Here is a 23310-nt window from a genome sequence, read left to right as displayed (position 1 = left end):
CCTGTAGCGTCAAAAGGACCTGACTTCCTTTGCAGGTCTCAAGCTGCATCATTCCAGAGCATTCTACACAGGCAACTGCCTCTGGATTCCCCATTGAAGAGCAGATTTCCTGGCATGGAGAGGTTTTATGCAGAATGAAATACAGCCTGGTGACCTTTTGGAAGATTCTGTATGGTATTTTGGCGGGGGAAGATGCGCGTTCCACCCGACCCTTCCACTCCTGCACCTCACCTTCATTCTCTTCTATTATTATTATTTCTATTACCATTCTTGGAGTGGGCCCACCACCATGGTCTCAGAGCACCTGCTGGCTTTAGAATCCATGGTGATTCAAGTCGGTAAAGTTTCTCCCCCATTCAACCCCCCACGGAGGAGAAAGTTGCATGAGAATTTTTTTTCCCCACATGTGTTCCAGAGATGCTTCTGGACAATGAGTTGCTTTGTGGGAAATTAGTCACAAACACGAAGTGGTGAGGGAAATACCTTGCTGCTGGGACTGGCTGATGTCCTGTGCATGTGAGCTTCATGAAGGAAGTGGACAGTTCCATTGTTCCTGCAGAGTGGAACTGCCAAGTCAAAGTCCCAGTGGGTGTCCTGGGCCCACAACATTGATGGCCTGGGCAATCAGGACTTTAAATGTAGAGGTATTGTTTTGTGAGCCACTGCATTGGCACCATGGAGTGCGGAAGTGCAGGCACTCATGCTGCTAATCTGACTGACCTCTCCTTTCAGGCAGGCCAGGAAGATCTATGAGATGGAGAGTCCTCCCCATGCATAGATCAAGGGGAATGATCTAGCTCTGAGAAAAAAAAAACCTCAGGAATGGCCCACTACCAACAGCCTGAATTGCAATTCTCTTGCTGCATTGGCAGGAAGGATTCAGCAGAATTGCAGCAGGTTGAGTCCAGCAACTTAGCTTTGTCATTTAAATATATCAGGCTAAGAAAAAACGGGGACTGGGTGAAAAAAACCTAAGGAGTAGAAGCACTGAAGAGTAACCCCAGTACAGTAACTTTGTTGGTAAACTCCTACTCTGAGCCTCCTATCGAGCCCAGACGAGAATGAGGGGTTAAATCATCTGCAGGATGCACACTGCAGAGTGACTCTGAGGCCATCTCTTGTCCATTGTGTTTGAGAAACAGAGGCCTGGGAACTTGCATCTTCGCTGAGAATTTCTTTAGTTTTCTGGGTCATGTCTGGAGCTCTAGCGAAGCTACTTCTACTTGCTGGAGGACGTCATCTTGGCATGATGCAAGTGAGCCAAGAAGCCTTACACAGCATTGCACCGTGCCAGAAATCCAGTACTGCAGCTTCCCGTGGCATTCCCTGGAAAACCTGCAGGAAGCTGACTTATGGTTTTGTTAATATTTTGTTTGGCAATTAATTTTGTCCTGGATGGCTTCTCTTGGTAGCCCTTAACTTCCTGCTGACAGAAGAAGGTGATGAGGGTCAGTTGGCAGAAGTGGAAGGGAGGAGAAGCCAAAAACCTATCAAGTTTCTTTGCAACACGTAGCCAAGGACTTTGCATACACCAGCTCAGTTAAGGATTTACTCCTTCCAGGGCCCCGATTTTGTTACATTGCTCTGAGCAAAGTACTCCATTCCCCCTCGCTTATGAACTCTGGGTGAATGGACTCTGGCCTTCTTCCATAATACTATACCTGTTCCCACTCTATGGCCATCCATAGCTCAATTTATTTCCTTAATCAGGACAGCTGGGGGAGACTCCTGCTTGTAGTTCAGCATGCTGTGGGTTCAGACCCCTGTGTCAGCCACAGCAAGGTGATTATACAGTCCCCTTCACTCATGCACTGTTGTTTCAGGAAGGTCTAAGCCCAGACAAAAGGCTAAAAGCCCAGACATCCTTTATTTGAGCATTTCACAAATAAATTACAAGTTTCTTTGCAACCACATCATAAATCAAAACGTTTATTTACACCTCAGAAATAGCAAGCAATTCAGCAACTAGGGCCTAAAGGAACCATTAACCGGAAAACGTAGCGGAATAAAATATTCGAATCCAAACAAAAACTTCTTTTCCTCCCTCATTTGAACTTTTACAAAGAGAAAATCATTTAAAAAAATTCCTGGTGGTGACTGAAGGAGACAGAGTTCATTATGGGTAAAAGAGATGATACAGGAGATTACCATTTGACGTTTCAATTAATCACACAGCATGTCTGTACTGAATTAACCACTATACACACTTTCATTTTACAATCCTAGTTCATGGGCAGGGCGCGTATGCACGCACACACATGCACTGTCCTTTTAGACTACATTCATTTCACCTCAAAACATCGAATACAATCACTTATTAATGCAGAGGAGCAGCATAACTTTCAATGGGTGGGTATAACTTTTCCATATAGCCATCCTGCTGATATTGAAGAAAGTTAGGATTCTTTCTGTATCCTCCTTCACACTGGTACTGACTTGCTGGTACATAGACAACTAAAATAAAAGGAGTCAGTAAACAATTATGCAGATCTTCAAATTATATAAATCAATATAAAGAGAGAGAGAGCCGAGTGAGGCTTAAATCAATACAGCATCAGAGGTGGGAATAAACCATTTATTTTCACCAGTTTGGGTTCACCATGTATAACCTATGCCCCTGCTTGAGTAGTGTGTTCATTCATAATTCATAGAATTAAACTGCTTATTCCAAATCCCATGCTGCGTAGTCTCTCTCCCCCTCTACATACATTATATATATATAGCTCTATATATGTATGTGTGTATCTCTATATATCTACATATATACACATACATAGCAATTGTGCAACTAGTAACTTTCACTGAGAATTTCTGTGTGTATTCATTTCCTTTGGACATTCAAAAGTTAGCTATCATCATTACATGTGGTTAGGTAAAGTAGTAACAGCACTGGGCTACAAGTTTTACATAGTAAAATAGTTATCTGTATCTGCTTTACATGGAGTATAAATAAATCAGAGAGAGCTAAATGGGAAAGCATTGTTGTGGATTTTTTGGTTTTGGGTTTTCCTACCTTTGGGAGATGTACAACTTGGACAGCTGGAGTGTCTACAGATACAGTCAGGGGAATATATAATCCTATATTTTTCCATAGCCCTGCTATTCTCGAGCCAGCATCATTTTTTAGTGTCATTCATCTTTTATTCATCTTTTTTTTACATGAGATAAGATAAACACATTTGGTGAGAACTTGACCTCCAGACAAACAATAAAGATAATGTGATCTGTGTACAAAACTCTGCTGTGTGATCAAATGGCTAACTGTATTGGCAGCAACAGTGGGGTGAAATTTGCAATCACCATGTTTTAGAAAACAAGTGATGCAAAGGAATGACTAGTGGTGTAACAAACATAACCATAACATATGTGCTTCTCTTTCTCTGTAATAATAAAATAAAGCATTTAAACCGGGTCACCTATCAACTGACTGGAAATCCTTAATTTAATAAATGAGATTGTATTAGAGTGGACCCTAGTTTAAATGGTCACCCAAGAGCCCAATAGGAATTAATTGACTAGCTGTGGTCATTCTAAATAAAGATTAAACAAAATTGTGCTTAGGGATACCTTAAATGGGGACTATGAAGATAGTGAGTATAGAATGTAGCTTTCCCTTAGTTCAAGACAGACCTACAATAATAGATAAATGATTTTCCAGTGTCTTATGACAAGTTATGCTACGTTACTCTTTGCAGCAGACTGATAAAAGCACTGTGCTGAGAGATGAGATGAAATACCTCTTACAGACAGCAGGCTGGATTCATTTTTTTAAATCCTGAATAGCTCTGGTGAATGGAGTTACTCTTGATTTACATGGGTGGAAATGAGATGAGAATCTGGCTCCATGGATATATTACCAAAACATTGTTCCACTGTAATCTGTGTCTTATTTGACACCCACCATGATATTCAGCTGGTTTGCTTTTGTTTTGATCTTCAGACCTGCAGTTACTGAACATAATGTACATTAATATATGCACATAGGCATAATACGAGCACGCTCATGAGGTGTATTGACAGTGTTTCAGTTAGCAAGTACACTGAAAATGACATATTTATCCTGCTAATCAACACCATTCTTTGATTAACTTAATAACTGTCATATTGGATTCATGTTTTGCCAGAAAATACAGGGTTTTCAAATGAAATGATTTATACCAGCACAGCTTCGCGTATGTTTCAAAATGAAAATGATTAAACGCAGTGTCTTTCAAAATGTAGACAACTTTCATGTATTACACAAACATACACACAGAGAGAAATAAATGTTGTAGTAACTAAAGTAGCTAAGTTAAAATAGCTGATAGATTATAAAAACAGCAAGATATATCTGAACAAATTTTAAACTTAGTCCATCATAAAAGGGAAAAGCAAAAGGTCTGAGGTCTTTCTCTTTGATCTTTTCTGATTTTGCGTGACAGGAAATGCTTCCAAATTCTGCTAGTTCCTGAGTTTCAGGAAATCATATCATTTTGGGCCTTTTCCTACCACCTTAATCACATAAGGAGTCCCATAAGTTTTAATGGGGCTTCTCACTTGACTAAGGCCGTAAGATTTGTCCTATTGGGTTTCTTGATAGATGTCGTTTCTTGAATATGGGAAGTGGGGAAGTGAGGAAGAAATATTAAGATGGCAGCTATATGTCCTCTTTTCATGCTAGGATGCCCAGAGGTTAGCTCAGGCTGGAGCCCTCGGGCGTATGGATAGGAGAGGATGGCCTGAGCTTGCAAAAAGCCTCACAGTTTGGGATGAGGAAATCAGGGAGGTGTTCATGTTTCTGTGATCCAGAGCTTCCACTGGGGGAATATTTTCAATGATACCCACCCCTTATATAGATCAAAAGGCTTCTATATTATTTGAGATGTTACTCTCTGCATTGTGGACTCGTTATTGCACAGATAAATAGTAGGCAACTGGCTTTGCCCAGCACTTAACAGCAGCTTGTTGCTGGGACAGATTCAGACAGAGAAGTTTTGTTCCTGGATTTGTGCCTCCTTAGGACGATCCACAATGTCTTGGGGAGCCTTGGACTGAACAAGAAGCACGGATGGCTTCCCATAAAATCTCATGCAAAGCCCAGTGAATGCCATGGGAATCTTTGCACTAACAGACTTTGAATGAAGTCCATATGCAGAGGGAGGAAGGATCCCATTAGAAAAATACATTGATGTGGAGAGAAAGTTGTTTCCATTACATCCAAGTGGAGCGTTTAGCAGACCAAGACATGGGATGCAATTCCTCTTTGGGAAAGATCCACGGTTCATTGATTTTCCTTTTGCAAACTTTGCATTTAGCGCTTGTTTATATGTATAAGTGACTGGTGATTATAAAGCAGCAGCACTTGCTTACCAGAATGCCTGGGACAGAAGATGTGGAATGAAGGCATGCCAAGGTCCACGTAGGAGTAACGTTTGAGACCAGGCACTTCCTGTTTCAAGGCCTGCAGTTGCCCAATGAACCTTTCTGAAATCCTTCCCAAAAGAAACTCCCATTGAGCTCCAAGTACTACTTTGGTAACTCAGACATCTAGGATGTGCTGGGAAAGAAGCAAGGTCAGTGAGAATTTTTCTGGGGTCAGGACTTCAAGAGTTAAGCTCTAAGAGAAAAACAGCTTTTTGTGTCAAGGCAGTTTATATCTCATCAAGAAATCTTCAAATTTAGGGATGTGCACAACACAAACAAACTTTTCTGCTGTCACCATTATTCATTATTATTGTTATTATTATTATTATTATTTGAGTTGAAAAGGACCTGCTGTAATATTTGGTATGATACAGGAAGTCAGAGAAAAAGCTATTGTACAGCAAATTTTCACCACCAATACACATTTAATATCTAATGTAACATCATGAAAAACTAAATATGTGTTTGGAATTTATTTTTTATACTTCCAAAAAGCTTTAATATTGAAACATATACATGATGTGGAAGGTTATGCGTATAATCTCACTGTAGTAATGACAACATACAGTATCCGATAAGTGCTGTAAAAATGCTAACCCAAAAACACAGCTGTGAAGTTCTATTGCATAAGAAAGCATTGTTGTTTAAACTTTAAATAAGCAAGTTTATTAACATCTTCTAAGACACTTACCTCGCCCTAGTCACTGGCAAGCTCTAGTAAAAGCCACGGTCTGTCACTAGTATAATTTCTTGTGTGTGTTAATTTTATAAAAAAATTTGGTGTGAGCTTTGATGGACCATTTGCAATTTATTAACAGGATGGTCAGATTGATACAGATAGAAGTTTTGTTTACCTTACATGCTCACAGAATTAAAAAAAAAAGATTAATATTCATACATAATGAATACTTTTTATTTCCATGTTTGCAAAGAAGTGTTGTTATTACACACACACACAAAAATTATCTAGTTATTTTTAATCAAAACCGTATACATGTATATGTATGTGTGTGTGTGTGTATATATACTCCAGGCAAACTATATATATGAATATATTTATACAATAGGGCATCTGTTTCCCTCACTGCACTCAGGGATGTCAATGAAAGTTGCATGGAGGTAGAGAGAGAGCAGGCCTTTGTGGTTTGGTTAGGGAGTCGAAAGAGATGATCGATGCAGCTGAGAAACCCCACCACTCTTATTATCACCATAGGCCTGACATATAAACATCTACCTACCTGATTGCCCCTGCAAATCAGGCACTAAGAAGTTTAAAATGTCCTCAACTGCACCCTCAAATAATTATCTGCAGGAGCAAAAAGAGATGGTTTAAGGTCCCTTTAAAATCAGGCCTAGAGTCCCCCAATGTTCTAGATAATGACCCATAATGCATTTGCATCAGTTGATCGCTTTCATGCCTCTTGCAGATCACAACCTCCTTATCACCCAGTGCTGCTGTCATTGTGATGGAAAGTGAAAAGCTGCTTGCACGGCTGTCTCATCAGTACCACTAGGGGCTAAAGAAAAGAAATCTTGATTGGAAATAGAGGGTTGGGAATTTGCGTCTCTTGTTCACTGAGCCTGAGGTAAAGAAATGACATTGTGGAGAACTGGCCCTGGTACAGCTGGCACCATTAAAATGGCAATTTTAATGGCATAATTGCAGTTGCTCTCATGTTTTGTGTTACACCATTATATAAACAGCATATACAATGGGTTTAGCTATGATAGGACAGTTGTTATTACTCATCTGTGGTTCTGTTACTATGGCCTAACCCCGCCCCCCAACATCAGATGAATGTCTCATAAAAGCTAAACCTATAGTTTATCTCTTCTCTGCATATAAATATATATACACACATACATTCATACATATGCAAATACCAACCCACAGACCAAATATTTCTTTTTGAATAGTTGAATAGCAACAAGTCAACAGATAGAAAAAAATGGAGTCATTCTATATTCAGCTCCCAGAAGGTCAAGTTGAGATGTTATGGTCTTTTAACATTCAGTGAAAATTCTCATAAACCTTGCATTTTGCAAGAGTAATCCATTATCGAACAACAGTATGGGCAGAGGTTGTCAAACACTGACGTACAGTCGGATAGACTAAGTGAGGTTGCAAATTAAACTGAATCTGGAGCAACTGAGGCCTAGTAGTGAAGAACAGTAACTGTAAACTGCGATCTTCAGTTTTGATGTTTTCCTTTTCTTGTTGCCATGGCAACTCGGTAGGACAGCTTCAAATGTCAGGCGTTCTTACAGACCTAGGTGATGGGAAATGTGTTGTTATTACTGAGCAGATCACAGCATCCTTTAATATTTCCTTAGGGGAAAAAGATATCACATTACTCATTGTGTTGCATACATGTTATTAAGTAATTGGAGTTAAATCATTCTGGTTCGGAGATAATTATTTGAAGACAGAAATCTATGGGAGCAAGCCCAAAAATGCCACTTCAGGCATTTAAGGCTCTTTAACAGGACAGTTGGAGAGAGGCTAAGTCAAGGGCTCTGAGTTCAAAACAAGAGACAGGAATTCCTGTGACCTGATTCTCTTGCACCTTGCATCTTCATCAATTACACCTGTGTAAAGTGAGGTAAAATACCAACCAGTATTATTTTTTCACTCACTGAACAGACAACTTTTTGAAGAATGTACACATTTTAAAATTATAGTTCAATTGGCGCTTTATGCTTCCTGGACACTATGGCTTGGAACAGCTGCTCTATGATGTGGTAGGACACTGGCAACCAAAGGTACACAGGAATCCAATATACACCTCTTATTTTTCCTGTGTTAGCTAATTTAAAAACACAGATGTTGTACCTTGAAGCATGACTCTGCCTTTTTTAGATAGCCACCCTTTCCATTGTATCAGAGGGGTGACTATTGAATACACAAAGAAGCAGAGGCGATTAGGATCTGCTCCAACACCCACTGAAGCTAATGGGAGTCTTTCCATCGATTCCAACAGGCATTGGTCGGGCCCTTCACTGAGCTGAAAATACTGTGTTTGAATTGAGGATGAAAGCATAAGGCTGTAGAAAAGATTCAGGTCCAACCAGTCAGCTGTTTTGTTTTTAAAAGATCGGAGTGGAGCTAATTTGGACATGATGCTGGCCCTGTCTCTCAAAAACAAACAAGGGTCCTGATCCTACAATAGCTGGACCCTATCTCAACAGGTCTCCAGGAAGATGGAAGCATCTGTAGATCACTGCAGACTTGGGCCATGAAGACAAATGTCATACACCCACATCCAAAGAGATGAGTGTGTTTAATGAATATGCTTATCTAATCTGTGTTAAATTTCTATTCCTCGATCACCTATTTATTTTGCCAGTTAACTATAAACACCATACAGCCTATTCAGGACACAATGGGTATGATTTAGATGCTGGATTTCTATTTTTCTTTCCTTGTTTTTGATTTTTTGTTTTTTTTTCCCTTTCAGGCAAATTGAGTTTAATACCAAGTTTGATAAAGTTTTGTTCTGACTAATTATTGGCTTTAACAAGCCAATATTTATATTTTATATTTATTTTTATATTATTTGAATTTAACTTAATGTTAAATTTCACTAACAATGGGATTTTATGCAGTACGGCAAAACTACCTACCTGAAGTAATGTTCATTTCCCTCCATTATTTTTATTAGTGGATTGTATGTTGCGTAATGCATATTTTGCCATCGAAGATGGTAGGGCATAACAGCCACCATCCCCTATGGCAAAATATGCATTACGCAACATATGTTCCACTGAAAAAAATAAGTGTAGGGAAATGAAACAGCCTAATAATCTAGAGAGAGGCTTTTGAGAATGTACAAAATCTCAAGAGCTGAAGAACAGAGTTCAGCCACTGGCTATCTTCTACTTGCCTTTGCATTCACCTTCTCCACTCCTTTCTTCTGAGTTTGCTTAGACACCATCCATACTTGTCCATATTCTATCTAAATTTTGAGAACATGTTGCTCTGAGATGTCCACTAGGGCTTCACTTACCATTGAACTGCAGTCATTTTTTAGGTGGAATTTAACTGATGTTTAAACAGCACACAGTACTGCTACATACTAATACAGCACAGAAAGGTGGATACCATATATCCATTTAAACAACATAGTGAATCTTAGTTAGCAAGGATGCAATCACCTGAAGTGGAACATTGTCTGGGTGGTAGGACTAATGTCATCTAGATTTCAAACTATCACAAAATTTGGGATTGTTTGGTTTGGGGATTCATGTGTGGTTATTAAAGACAAAGATGCTAATCACAAAATTCTGCTCCCCATTTGGATACTGAAACTCCCTGAGCACCACCACCAGTGTTTAGGTGTGTTGGGATGTGAGGTTCTGATTTGGGCTAATCTCTCATGAACACCTTGACCTCCTGAGACAATGAAAAATAAATTTCACATCTCTGAAAGGCAGCATGATGTCTTCTAACATCAAAAAGGGGCATTTATTCAATCCTGACTCACAGGAAGTTGTTCTGCCTTTTGAATAAAAAACCTACTCTGAGTTTCCAGGAGATTCTTGGAGGTCTCCAAACTAAGGACAACAAGCCACACATGTCAAACAAACAATAATCATAACACTCAATAACTGGATAGTCCATAGGCTGAAATTTCTTCACAAAGTAAAATTTCAGTACAAAATCATGAATACCCTACAAAATCAGAAAATTCATGATTGATTCCCCAGCAGCTTGTGAAACAAGAAATAGGGGCTACATTTGTTGCATTCATCATTCATTATAAATAGATTGCCCAACTCTAGTTTTGAACATGATTTGTAGTTTTGAACATGATTTTTTGGAGTCTAACATAACTGTAGCATAATATCTATCTATCTCTCAAAACCCTTCACACAGTATTGACAGTTCCTGCTGTGCTCAGGAAGGATAAAATATATAATGTTATGGTTTAATGGTCATATTCTGAAAATGTTCTTCACCTGCAAACAATAACCACACAAAAATCCAAAAATAACCCCTCACACCTTACCTTCCATCTTTCAGTGTGGAATTCCCAGTGGATTCACTCACTTACCAACTTGAATTTAGTTCCTCTACTCAAGGACTCATGTAATATTCCCAGTGAAATTTCAACCAAATAAAAGAAATACGTTTAAATTTGCCTTGAAAAGTTACATCAGCTGCTTTTTCAACTTAGAATGTCACCAAACTGATGAAAGGAGGAGCAAACAAAAGGTTGGATCCTGAGCCCATTCAACTCTCACTGAAGCCAACTGGAGAACTCTTCTGATCAGACTCACTGAACTATTGGAATGATAAAAGGGGCCATGGAGCTTATTTGAGTGCGCACATAGGCTGAGAAGTCAATGCCCAAACTGGGTTACAATTTAAGTGAGGGTTCCACGTCAGGGTTAAGGTTCTGCTGTATAGAGTTAAGCTTTGATTTTGTGCATGCACATGCACAGTCACACACACTTTTAAGAAACATTAGAGAAAAAAAACCCTGCAGTTTTTCATCTAACTGTAGCAGGTGGGGATTCCATCTGTATTGGTTTTTCTTGAGGAAAAAAATAGACTTTTATATTTTATCAAGAGAAAGTTGTCAAGATTTTCAGTGGGAGTTAAGGTTATTTCTTTGTGAGCCATGTAGTCTATCAAATGAAACCGTGGGAACAGTGAGATAAAGAAAACAGTTCATTCCATAGGGTCTGGGGACAATATAATGATGTACTGCTTCATTCTCCTGGATTTTGTTGTGACCAGAAGTCCGTGACGGGACTCTTTCTTTTGATCTTTCTTTTGATCAGGCTGTACACTTCTTTTTCATTTTCTGATCCAGCCTTCAACACAGCTCTATAGACATCCTTACTTTCAGGTGTGCGGATGACAAGGACTATCTTATTCTAAGTACTGTTGGTTAGAGGGGCATAAGACATGCACTATGAATAATTGATTTGCCTCTTCTTCTGCATGCAAATTGCCTGTGAGCTGCTTTCAGTTCTCGCAGATATATGGTTTTTTTCAAATTATGTGCAAATAATTTCTGCAAATAATTCTCTTCTGTAGTTTGAGAGCGAGTACTCAATATTTGAGTGTGTTAGTTAATTTTGATTGCACACGTCACCTGATGTGCTTTACGTTCCCTGAGAGAATGAACCCAACTCTTCTATTCCAGTGTGAATATCAAAGGTTATCGACTCAAAATTTGCTTTCCAAGAATATTCTCAAAGAGTCTCTTAAAATGTAGCATTTTCTCAAAGACTCTGGCCAGGACACTCCTTTGCTAGAATATTTGCAGAAATTAAGAAGAGCCAAAGTATTGGGCAAGATGCTCAGGCGGGATAAATGGGTATAGCCTCAATGAAGTCAACAGTGCTAGGCTGATTTAAATCAGCTGAGGACCTGGCCCAATACCTATTTCGTATGCAAGCAAATCCTCATGAAACATTTCTGAGATATTTTCCAGCTCTGATTCCAATGTTCTTTCTTGTTTGAGGTGAGGAGGTTTTACTATATTTTCCCCCAAGAGATGGACTAAAACCTAAACTCTAAATCAATCCCTTTTCCATCACCCCCACCTTCCTTACCAAATTTTGTCATGTTTAATTTCTCAGTTCAGGCCCATATGTAAATACTTGATCTAAAACATATCGGAGTCAAGGAGTGTCTTTCTGTGACTTCAATGGACCTAATTTATTTTTTTTTAAAAAGTACCTCAGGTGCTTTGAAGTTGGTAACATACATGTTATTAAGAAGTGTTGTGAATATAAAGCATGTAAAAAAGTGCATAGTGTAGGTCCATGCTAATAAACTGCATTAGGAACGTCAGATAATGCAAGATCCAGGCTTGATGGGTTTATACCTGAATGCTACTGGTCATTGTGCCTTATAATTCCATTATTTTCTTTGAAAAAGATTTACAGAACAGCTTTGTTCATCTGTTTACTTGTTCTCCCAAGAGGCATTTCTCCATATGTTGTTTAAAATTTGCTTTCTCTCTACCTACAATAGACAATGTGCCAGAATACTGTTGCTGGGAGAAAAGGCATGATGGTAGGTAGTGTATAATATCTTTCTTCTTAAATCAGGAATAGAATCATGGAAATGTAGGGCTGGAAGAGACTCGAGTGATCACTAAGTCCAGACCCCTGTGCTGAGGCAGGTCCAAATAAACCTAGATCTTCCCTGATTGGTGCTTGTCCAACCTGTTCTTAAAAACTTCCAGTTATGGGGATTCTACAACCTCCCTTGGAAGCCAATTCCAGATCTTAATTACCCTTGTTGCATATTAATCCCATTACTTCTTGTAGTACTTTTACTGGACATGGAGAACAATTGATCACCATCCTCTTTATGACAGCCTTAACATGTCTGAAGACTATTAACAGGTCTATCTGCAGTCTTCTTTTCTCAAATCTAATCATGCCCAGTTTTTCTAACATTTCCTCACAGATCAGGTTTTCTAAACCTTTTATCATTTTTGTTGCTCTTGTCTGGACTTTTTCCAATTTATCCACATCTTCCCTAAAGTGTGGCATCAAGAATTGGACACAATACTCCAGCTGAGGCCTCCCCAGAGCTGAACAGAGTGGGACAATTACCCCCTGTGTCTTACATACAACACTCCGGTTAATACAGCACAGAAAAACAGAGCCCAGTCCTCTGAAGCCTGCCATTCCTTCATCTCTTTTCAGCTGCTGAACATCTTCAAACTAATAATTGACCTAAATGGGAATTGAAGTTGGACTATTCTATTCTATTCAGGTGCTCACACAATGCCCATCACCCTAGTATCTGAACATTGCTAGTCCGTTGCATAATCAGACCAGTATACCTATGAAGTTATTCATCAAGATAAAAGGCTACATCTCTGTTTTCCTTGCCACCAATGTCAATTTGTTAATTACAAATATAAATTGGCCAGCCCTTCCATTTGAATAACACTGATTTATACTAGTTGATGATCTAGTCTTTATCTTTTTAACTCTTGTCAAGTTCCTACTTCCTTGCTGAACCCATCTTTTTGGGTTTGCTTGAAAGCTAGCCTACAACTTTTGATTACCCAGTGCTCAATGTGATTATATGGCTACCTAATAAAGCAGCTTCCAATAACATCCCTGCTTGTTATTTGGTTAGAGTATCTTAATTTTGGGACCATAATTCCTAGAGTAAAGCAGCAAAGATATTCTAAACCTGACTGGGATATATAATTTTTTTTTTGTAGAGGACAACTTTGCTACAGTCACATCACCTTAGCTTTAGTAGACAGTAAAAGTAAAGCTGCATCTCTTTCAGTTCAAATAGGAAACCTGAGGGAAGGATATCCAGTAAAATAATCTGTAGGAAAGAATTGTCTCTTGCATTGAGCTATTAAATCCCACTGAATGGCCAAAAATATTCATTTAATAAAACAGACAAGTAAATGTTTGAAGTAGGGAGACCGAATAGTTCTTTAAGCTTTCACACATATAGCAGTAAAGTAAATTAAATATATCAAAGATAAGAACCAGCCAACCTTTTAAAAAAGTGGAAAGCTACATAAGCAGTCTGGTCCCATCTTCCAAAGCAATGCAGTTTACTTCACAAGCAGTCTTGCAAAAGTAGAGCATGAACATAATTAGTCCAGGGACACTTAGGTCTCTAGGTAAACTACATCCCAACACGAAATATTGAGAGAATCCCTAAAAACTTGTTATTAAGCAAGAATTCAAATGAGAGGAATGTAATTTGCTCGGCAGCCATGGAAGAAAGTGAAATCAATAAGAAATGTGTCAAATGGGGCTGTTCTCATGCTATTTGTTCATAAATATCAGATTAAGCTGCCCCTGAATTTTCATTTCAATCCTAAATATTCAAAGCCCTTTTGTACATGCCCAGTGCATACATAACCTATGCATGCAATCATCGTTTAAGGCTTTAAGAGATGGCCCTGAACAATTCAAAGCCTGAATGGCTTCTTCAACCATTCCTCTGAATAATAAGAGTTAATAATCTTCATCCAATCAAGCAACACAAATAACACCATATGACATTTGTGGCCAATCAAAACCCACCAACTCATGTTGTATTTCAAATATCACACACTGAATACCAGTAGCAAGTTGCTTACAGTCAGTCTGTACAGGAAAATATAATTCACAAAGATGTGTTAGTCATTTTGACGTGCTCAGATACTACAGTGATTGAGAGAGAGAAAAGCATAGATAGATAAACTAGCTAAGCTAGAGAAAACAGACTCATGATTTGTTGTGGACATTCTCTGAGCAGGAAAACAGCCTAAATTCACCCAGTAAATTATTTTCTGTGAATCATTTGCTCAGCTCTCGTTTTTATATGTAATCTATTTTAAAACAATTCAGAAAGCTGTCTGAAGTTACACACCTGATATTACACTGTTATCCAGAAAACAAACACAATACATCACAAACTAAATATTATTTACTTCTGTCAAAAAAAAAATGGAAAAAGAAAATATTCCTTTGAATGCACACCACAGAGAAGGCTACTACTTTAATCTTTTCAAATACCCATTTCACTTCTATGGAATGCCTGGTGGTAACAACACCATAGATTTTAAGGAACTAAAATACTAGTTGTATTTGTATTATCAAGTATTTAGTTTTTACATTCCCAACATACATAAACTGTCACATTTTTTTCAATGTTTATTTTTCTGGTGTCTTTAGTTATTTTAAATATACTTAAAATGTCTTTCACTATCCAAACAGCTCTACTGATTCATTGAAATTTAGGCTAAAGACTTAAGTTTTCAATGAGGTTAAGCATAACCTGTGGATATTGCTATGTAGTGAGGTTTTAGACACTGAGCCATGCAATTCAGAGTGCATGGACAGACTGACGTGCCCATTCAAAACCTTGTGACGTCACATGTGCTGAGCAGTCAGTCTTCCCCTAAGAAGTTGCAAGATCCAGGTGTCATATTGCCATTATCATCACAATGTCCAAGCACCTCATCAACATTAATGATTTAATTATATCTCCGAGAAGTTGGGAAAAAATGGGGGACTCTGTAAATTATAGAGATTAGATGATTTGCTTAAGAGGTCTGTAGTAGAGCTGGGAATTGAACTGACAGCTTCTGAGTCCCAAGCAAGTGCCTTAATCACAAGACCACTATTCCTCTACTAGAATATAGTCAATCAAAAATCTTAAGAGCCTCATAACAAAACTATTGTTCTCACAATACATGTGGGCCTGTGTCTCCTTGCATTGAAAATCTAGATATAATTATTAAGCAAGTTTTATAGCTCTGTCTGTCTATTGACTTCAGTGGAGATATTTCTGATTTACAGCAGTGTGAGAAAAGAATCAGTCTCTAAACATCACTATTAAAAGCTCCTACCAGGTAAACATTATGTGTGCTGGAATACCTGAAAAGAGGCTTTCACTATAGCAGTGCAAAACAACTCATTTTCACATCAGAAGCATTCCTAAATTTCATACAGAGTGAAATTCTGCTAATATATACAGCTCTATGTGATGTCAATACTGAAATTCTACTTTTCTTATAAAATGAGTACTTGCCCTAGTAGAAATATGCTATTTTTGCTAAGAAGTTTTGGCTTTTGTTTTCATTTAACTAGCAAAATGTCAGTTCTCCCATCTGTCAAAAATACTTATAAAAATAATGCCAACCACAACATATCTTAAAAGAACTGAGATGGGAATTATATGTAATTGTTTTTTGCAAAACCACTAAAATGGAATGTTTTGTGCATAATTTTTCCTCTGACCTCATAGAACAGGGCCAGATCTTAGATTATTTTTGAAAAAAATACCCTTCTCTAAAAACTAAACAGAAATTAAATGATGAAAAACTATATTACTTGCCTGTTTCAACCTACGCAAAGCAAAGAAATTCAGAGATAAGACTCAAAACTGTGTACCTGCAGGTAACAGTACTGCACTGGCAAAGGAAAAAACAGATGATCTCATAGGTTTTTTCCATTTCTAACTTCTATGATTTGTTTTTGGTTCACGCTATTCAGGATCAGCGTTGCCTGAATCTTCAGATGTTAGGGGTTCCTGCATAAAAGTAGAATTTATATGCTGCAACTCCTTTGTACAAAAAGGCGGGTTAAAGGTGACATTTCAGTTATAATTCTGGCTCTTCATTCTCAGGTTTAAATCTGCCAGTTAATATTATCTGAATATTTTTTAGTGGTTTAATATCCAACTTTTGCAATCTGGTTGTGTGTGTGTGAAGTAAGATGTTTTGTCTATTAGCCCTGTAGATGCATTCCTAAATGGGAACAGAGGGGAGCAGAGAGGAAAGGCAATAGAGGTGGGAGTTACCATTTCAACAGGAAGGATAGAGGAAATTAACAGGAAGTTACATTCAAGGATCTCTCTCAGGCTTATTTGCAATCACAGTACAGGCATCAGTGTGATACTCGTGTTTCTCAACACACCTGAGACTTTTCACACTTAGTTTGGCAAATTAATTTCAATGCAGAGACCACAAGCTCATTTAATTTCTTTACAACCACCTTATTTTTGTTTCCTTTTCTTTCTGTTCATGATACTGAAGTGCTTTAGTTACTTGGGTTGAAGTCATCTTCACAACTTTGTAGCCCACTGCCCAGGCTGGATCAAAAGGAAAAAGGTTTCTATAATTTGTCTACAGTCAGCTAAGATTTAAAATACGGTTTTTCAGTTTTCAGCATCACCTCTTTCTCATAAGTGAATTAAAGCTAAATATTGTTATGACTGTAATTAATTTAAGGCATCATTGTGCATGCTACTTGTCCTGGTTTTGACTATAGTGCCTTGAGATCTCATTTTTAATTTCTCCTTTTTTGTGTGTGTGCCTGGCTCTCACTTAGCCTTATGTTGATTTAACATAAATTAAAACGTGACAAGCAACTATCAGTTTGAGACTATGCAAAGTTATTTCAAAATCAAGTGAAAAATCTAATATTTAGCTAATAATATTCTAGATAACGTCCATCTGATGTGATATCTAGATCTGATCACACAGGGTAGCTCTATTTGAGTTCTCCACAGAGAGGCCGGCTTTTTTTTTTTTTTTTGCTGTTCAGCTCACTGAACAGATACGTTTCCTTCCTGATCCTCCTTTAAGCCAACGGGAAATAGCCTGATGAAGCTGGAGAGCATTTATACTTTGCCCAGTCTCTTGTGCATATATCAACTCCTGAAGGTTCTTTGATGCATATCTCTGAGTGGGCTTGTTTTGATTAAATTCATTATGGAAACTCATTCTACCATGGCAGAGCTACAGGACAATGAGAACAATATTTCTATCAAGAGCAAAATATCCTGAAAAACTAACGGTCTGGTAGTTAAAAGCTTGTTAACATTGATGTTAACTGTCATTTGTTGTGAAATTAATGGTATTTAAAGTGTAATTTGTAGAGGCAACTATGCTCCTTTTACTCTTCTTCCAATACCTACAGAAAGTGATCATCCAGGCTGTCAATTCCTACATTGCCATAATGGGCTAATTCTTCTTTTTTTTAATCCGAAGGCCACTTTGTGGAGATGCTCTTAGTGGAAAGTTTGAGAGGTTTCAGTTAAATGGTGATGAAGTCCATCGTGAAAACAATATGCTAACAAACATTTAACCCCCTTCAGAATACCTCTCACTTGGACTATGTCAGCTCTGGAACCCAGATGTTTTAACTGGATGACAGTAAAATGAACATTCGTTATCATTTTCCTTCTGCGATAAATCGACTAACAACCCAGCATACGTCAGGGATACCTCCAGTATCACTTATTTTGGCTTGGTTGTTACATTAATATACTGCTTCTCTTTCTTGAAAGAAAGAACTAGTTGACTGTAGCTGAAAGGCCGTGTCACCACAGGCCTCAGATCAGAGCAGTAAGAGACAATATTGTACCTTTAAACTGAGGCTCATGCCCAGACATGTCAATAGTGCAATCCTCCCTAGTCCTGCCTCCTTCTCCCCAAGCATTACTTATTAGTTATCTGATCAGCCCCCTTCTCACCTTACCCGGGAGGCAACTCAGCTTCCTTTGCTTCCCTCAATCAGCAATGCCCTTTTGACACCTTATTTCTGTGGTCCCTGATATCACAAGACCATACAGAGACAGGAATTGCCAGACTGGGTCAAACCTATGGTCCATCTAGCCACCTATGACAGTGGCCAGTACCAGATGCATCAGTGGAAGGTGTAAGGATACTGCAGAAGTCAGACGAGGAATAATCTGCCCCCAACATTAGGTCTCATCCTGGTCTCTGATAGTTAGAGATTGGTTTAAGCCCTGAAGCATGAGCAGTAACATCCCTTCAAAAACTTGTTAGCATTAACTATTATAACTCTGGATGTTCTTGCTATCTGGATAAGTGTCTAATCCCTCTTTGAATCTTACTAAATACTTGGCCTCAATGACTTCCTGCCACAATGAGTTCCATAGATTAATTACGCATTGCGCAAAGAAGTATTTTGTTTTATCACTTTTGAAGTGCCACTTTACCATTCCATGGAATGGCCCTTGTTCTTGTTTTATGAAACCGTAGACACACACATCAGCAATCCCTGATTTCCTTTTCTGGTCCCAACTGCACATCTACATATTCCAGGCTTCTGGGCAATTGTATATTTCTTAGCCTGCCATTACTGAATGTACTCAGCAGTGGCTGAATATGCTGAACTGTTTCCTTTTGCTTGTCTTGAAGTTTTAATCAGGTTCTTCAGTTCTGCGTTCATTCAATTCAGAAATCTGCCACATATCACTTCTTCTGTGACTTACAGAACAGGCATATATTCTAAACGTAGCTAATAATTGCTCTATTTAAATGATAATACTGAGATGTTTTGTAATGGCCCGGTGATTCACACAGGGCATTTTTATACTGAACAGCTCTTTCATAGGGTTATCCATCCTCACTCTAGATGTCAAATATATAAATGAAAGATTTTGCCATGAACAGCAAAGTTCACTTGATTGAGGAATTTACCTCCTAGGAATAAGAGCCTCGTAAAACATAAGCACCAAGAGCAAAGTGAGCTACGTAAGGGGTTTTGCAAAAATTAAACCCATAACTTGACACTAGCAATGGGATATTTCATCTGTTCAATAAGCATTAAAGTTATCTTCGTTTTTATGGCACCATAATCTTTCATTACTCTGATAAATATTTGGACTATGCAAGACATTGTGATGGAACTAGAGTAGCTATAAAAAGAACAGCTACTTGTGGACATGAGAAGGAACCAACCCCCCACCTGCCTCAGCCCCCGGACATGACACCAGCACATTTTGCAAAAGTTCTGAGCCAGAGCCAAACTTCTTAGCTAGTTCCCGAGCTTCCTTCTGTACTGCCTTGTGTGGTCATGCACACCTGTGGAAAGTGATTTTAAAATGCTACCAGTCTGATTTGACGATCGTTTCCAATCACTTTGCACAAGTATTAATGACTGTAGAAGGTACAAGACATTGGAAAATCAAGGCCCACATCTCTATAATGGATTGAATCAGCAGCTCAGATTTGAGCATCACTGAATTTTAGGAAAAAGTCTGAATTTGGTCTGAACACTGGAGGTCAGGCCTTTTTTTTGCCTATATGTGCTTAACCTTATTTGTTGAATATATGCTCACATTCACAATAACTGTGGATAAAATAACCTACATCTGGCAAATGGTGGGCTTTCCACGGGTGTTTTCCAATACAACTGGTGTTTCCTTGTCTTTTCATCAGTTGCCAAGACAAAATAATGGAGTATCTTTACCTACCCAAACAAACCACACCTGCAAATCATGCAGATATACATAATTTGTGCTGCTGTTTTGCAAAATTAGAGCCCAGAACCAGGTTCCATTTGTAAATTTGAGCCTTAATAACTTTTTGACAGGCAGCTTTTTTTTAAAAACAGACTAATATTTACGGGCTTTCATGCCACAGGCCAATGTAGGATGTGGGGTGGAGCTGCACCTCTCCAGGAAGAGCACCAGAGAGAGAGCATCTTAGGTGGGTACTATCTCTCCAGTGCAGCACCTTGCATATAATGATGGAGCAATATGCTTTCCACTCAGTATGCTGGCCTAGTTCTATGGCTTGCAATGGATTGGTGACCGGGCCAGCAGCTACCCTCTCCCACCCCTTCTTATTATATTGCTCCTTAGTGGGTGTAGAGGTGGGCAAGAAAGAACCAGCAGTCCCTATCTTTCCCAGAATGCAAGAACTGTCAGTGTGAATAGTTCTTCTGCAGCCACACAAAGAGGGGGAATCTCATTGTGCTATTCTTCTGTTCCTGTGTTTAAGGGCCATTCTCATGATCTAGGCCTATCTATGGCTTACATTTTAACTGGTTACACTTGGGGGGATGATCTGGATCCCAAAGGTAGAATGTTCCATTAGATAAATCCCATGGTTCATTGCAAGGAAAAATGTGTAGACCTCTTAACCTGCTAGATAACAAGCACTTAGGTACTTTCAAAACCAAAACATTTAACCAAACGATATTAAAACAACGGCACCTGTAATCACATCCTATACTGACAACCCAACATGAGTAAAGTTTCAGAAGGAAAACTGAAATCTCATCTATAGATGTAAGAAGGTTATCATAATGGGCCTGACTTATGCCAGGGGTAATGCCATTAACTTCCATGTAGTTGCATCAGAGATTAATCTGAACCAATGACCTGCATATTAATACACACTGATATGACTTTTTAATGTCCTGAAGAATAGTTCTAACAAATATAATATTACTTAGGGCTGAATTCAGGGTGCAGGGTAACTGCACTGAATTTAGTGCACTCACTTCAGATGTCACCGGATAGAATCAAAAACAGGAATTTGCACTTAGCGTTTGTAAAGCTCTTTTCATCTTCAAAGAGCTTCCCAAACATCAGCTAATTCTAAACTTCCCACCTGACAGCCACACCAAGCTCTTGAGATAAAATTAATATGCTACAATAAAAAAGAACCAACATGTGTATTATATAACTCAAGCAGACCCAACACCCCATATGTGCAAAACGCATCTTCCCAAGCCCTTATCTCAGGAAAATGTTATGTTGTATTTTCTGCAGACTCTAAGCCCTTTGGCCGGGATGAGGTGTTAAATCCACCTAAACAATACAACGCACATATACGGTGCACTAAACAAATGTTACATGATAATGACAATCCTTAAGTAAATTATTATTATTATCCCCATTTTACAGATGAGGAAACTGATGCACTAACTGTGTCAGAAATTTGCCCAAGACTAGAGCTGGATGAAATTTTTCAGACAAATAGTTTATTTGCCAAAAAATGTAGCTTTGGGTTGATCAAAACTTTTTGCGAATTTGAGTTGCATTCCTCAAATAATTTCGGCCAAAAATCCTCCCCCAGATATTAAAAAAAAAAATCAGAATGGTTTGTTACAACACATTCAAAATGGTTTGGACCTTTCATTCCAAAATGATGTTTTGTTTTTGGGAAATGTAACTCGATTTATTTAAACGAAACAAAAGTTAAACATACACAAAACAAAACAAAAAAAATATGGGTGACTGAAGGGTTTGGATTGAATACAATATTTCGTTTGATCTGAAATGAATTGAGGGGAGAAAGGGAAATGGAAATGAAAACTTCCATTTCAGGTCAATATGAAATTCATTTTATTTCCAGATTTTTTTGGCTCAACCACTGAACTGAAAAATCAATTATTTTCTCAGCTCTGCCCAAGACCATTAAAGCGAGCCAAGGGGAGATCTAGGATTAGAACTTTGAAGTCCTTGTCTCCCCAGTCACATCACCTTTCAAACATTAGTTTTGATTCTTAGCTCTCCCAAATTACATTGTGTATTTGTAAGGTGTTGTGGGATTCGGGGTTTTTTTGTTTTGTTTTTTATTTTTTAAAAAGGTCTATTCAGAAGCATCAAAGAGAGACAATCTACTGAAAGTTATCCCAAGACATCAACTGCCTCTCTCTCTTTTTGATTTGCAGTTCTCCAGCCTATCAATCTTAGATGTCTATAAACTCAAATTCTTGAATAAATTCCCTGTGTTCCATTGCTTACACACTTTATGCAGACAGATTGAAGCAGACAGTACTGATTTTCATGGTGACCCAGAACAGCTATTGTTACACGAATACCTTTAATCTCCTGTTTCTGTTTTTGAACTGAATTCAGGTGGGGAGAGATAAAGGAAAATGACTCACAAATCTGTTACTACCGCCCATGCTTCTCGGTTTATTAGATCTCAGCTTTGATTTTCTTTGATTCCACTTAAAACTTTGCCTGTGTTTGCTATCACCTACTAATTTGACAACCTGGCATTTCCTAGCCTTTTTTTACCTATAGAATTTTTTTTTCCCCATTCAAATAGTTACTTCCTCAAAACATTCAGATGTCACACTGTGGACTTTTAGATCACTGTACAAATTAACTTCTTCTCCCTTGGGTAGGAGTTCTTATGAAGAAGCACAAAAGATTCACTTCCAAGAACCTAGCTACACAACGCTTCTGTGTTACTACTTGGAGTTTAGGAAAACTTACAAAATAAACTGAAGAGTGAAAAGAGGAGGATTAGGGTCATGCTGATATGAAGGGCATCAGCTGCACTGCAGTCCATTTTGGATTTCTTGCAGGAACACACTTGTACTTTCAGTTCAGTATTGTTAGTCAGAGGCGGTTTTCCAGAATCTGTCACCAAGATTGGGATGTTGTAATTGGCCTTCTTCAGGTTTTGAAGCAGGCTGACCTGCGCATGGGTGTCTGCAAAGAATAAGGAGGTAATAATTAGGCAGCCACAGAGAAGGAGGGGGAGAGATAAAAAGGCACCAGTATACTACACAGCATGTGCCACATGAAAATCCAGGGGAAAAGGAAAGCACTCTACATAAATAGGCTGAACAATTAGATTTTTATCGGTAAATGTTGGTAAATGTCCATTTCACAAACCCACGAAAAACCATTGC

At 38.4% G+C, this 23310-nt stretch overlaps 1 protein-coding gene across 3 annotated transcripts in view; it reads right to left on the bottom strand.

The window, feature by feature from the left end:
• Window positions 1–1834: 1834 nt before the first annotated feature.
• Window positions 1835–23310, bottom strand: part of CDH13 (cadherin 13) — a 689068-nt gene continuing 667592 nt past the window's right edge. For 2 of the 3 annotated variants that reach the window (XM_067540161.1, XM_067540163.1), the window contains one exon: window positions 21343–23107. In XM_067540161.1, the coding sequence (XP_067396262.1) occupies window positions 22875–23107 (233 nt within the window). In that variant the 3' untranslated portion in view covers window positions 21343–22874. Of the gene's footprint in view, window positions 7674–21342; window positions 23108–23310 lie in introns of those variants that run through there. The other variant, XM_067540162.1, reaches the window with a different exon arrangement.

Source organism: Emydura macquarii, unplaced genomic scaffold, assembly GCF_026122565.2.
Source record: "Emydura macquarii macquarii isolate MOO-44397 ecotype Brisbane River unplaced genomic scaffold, CSIRO-AGI_Emac_v2 contig_561, whole genome shotgun sequence".
NCBI classification, from domain to species: Eukaryota; Metazoa; Chordata; order Testudines; family Chelidae; genus Emydura; species Emydura macquarii.
The sequence above is the reverse complement of the archived record's forward strand: the minus strand, read 5'-3'. Positions and strand labels throughout refer to the sequence as shown.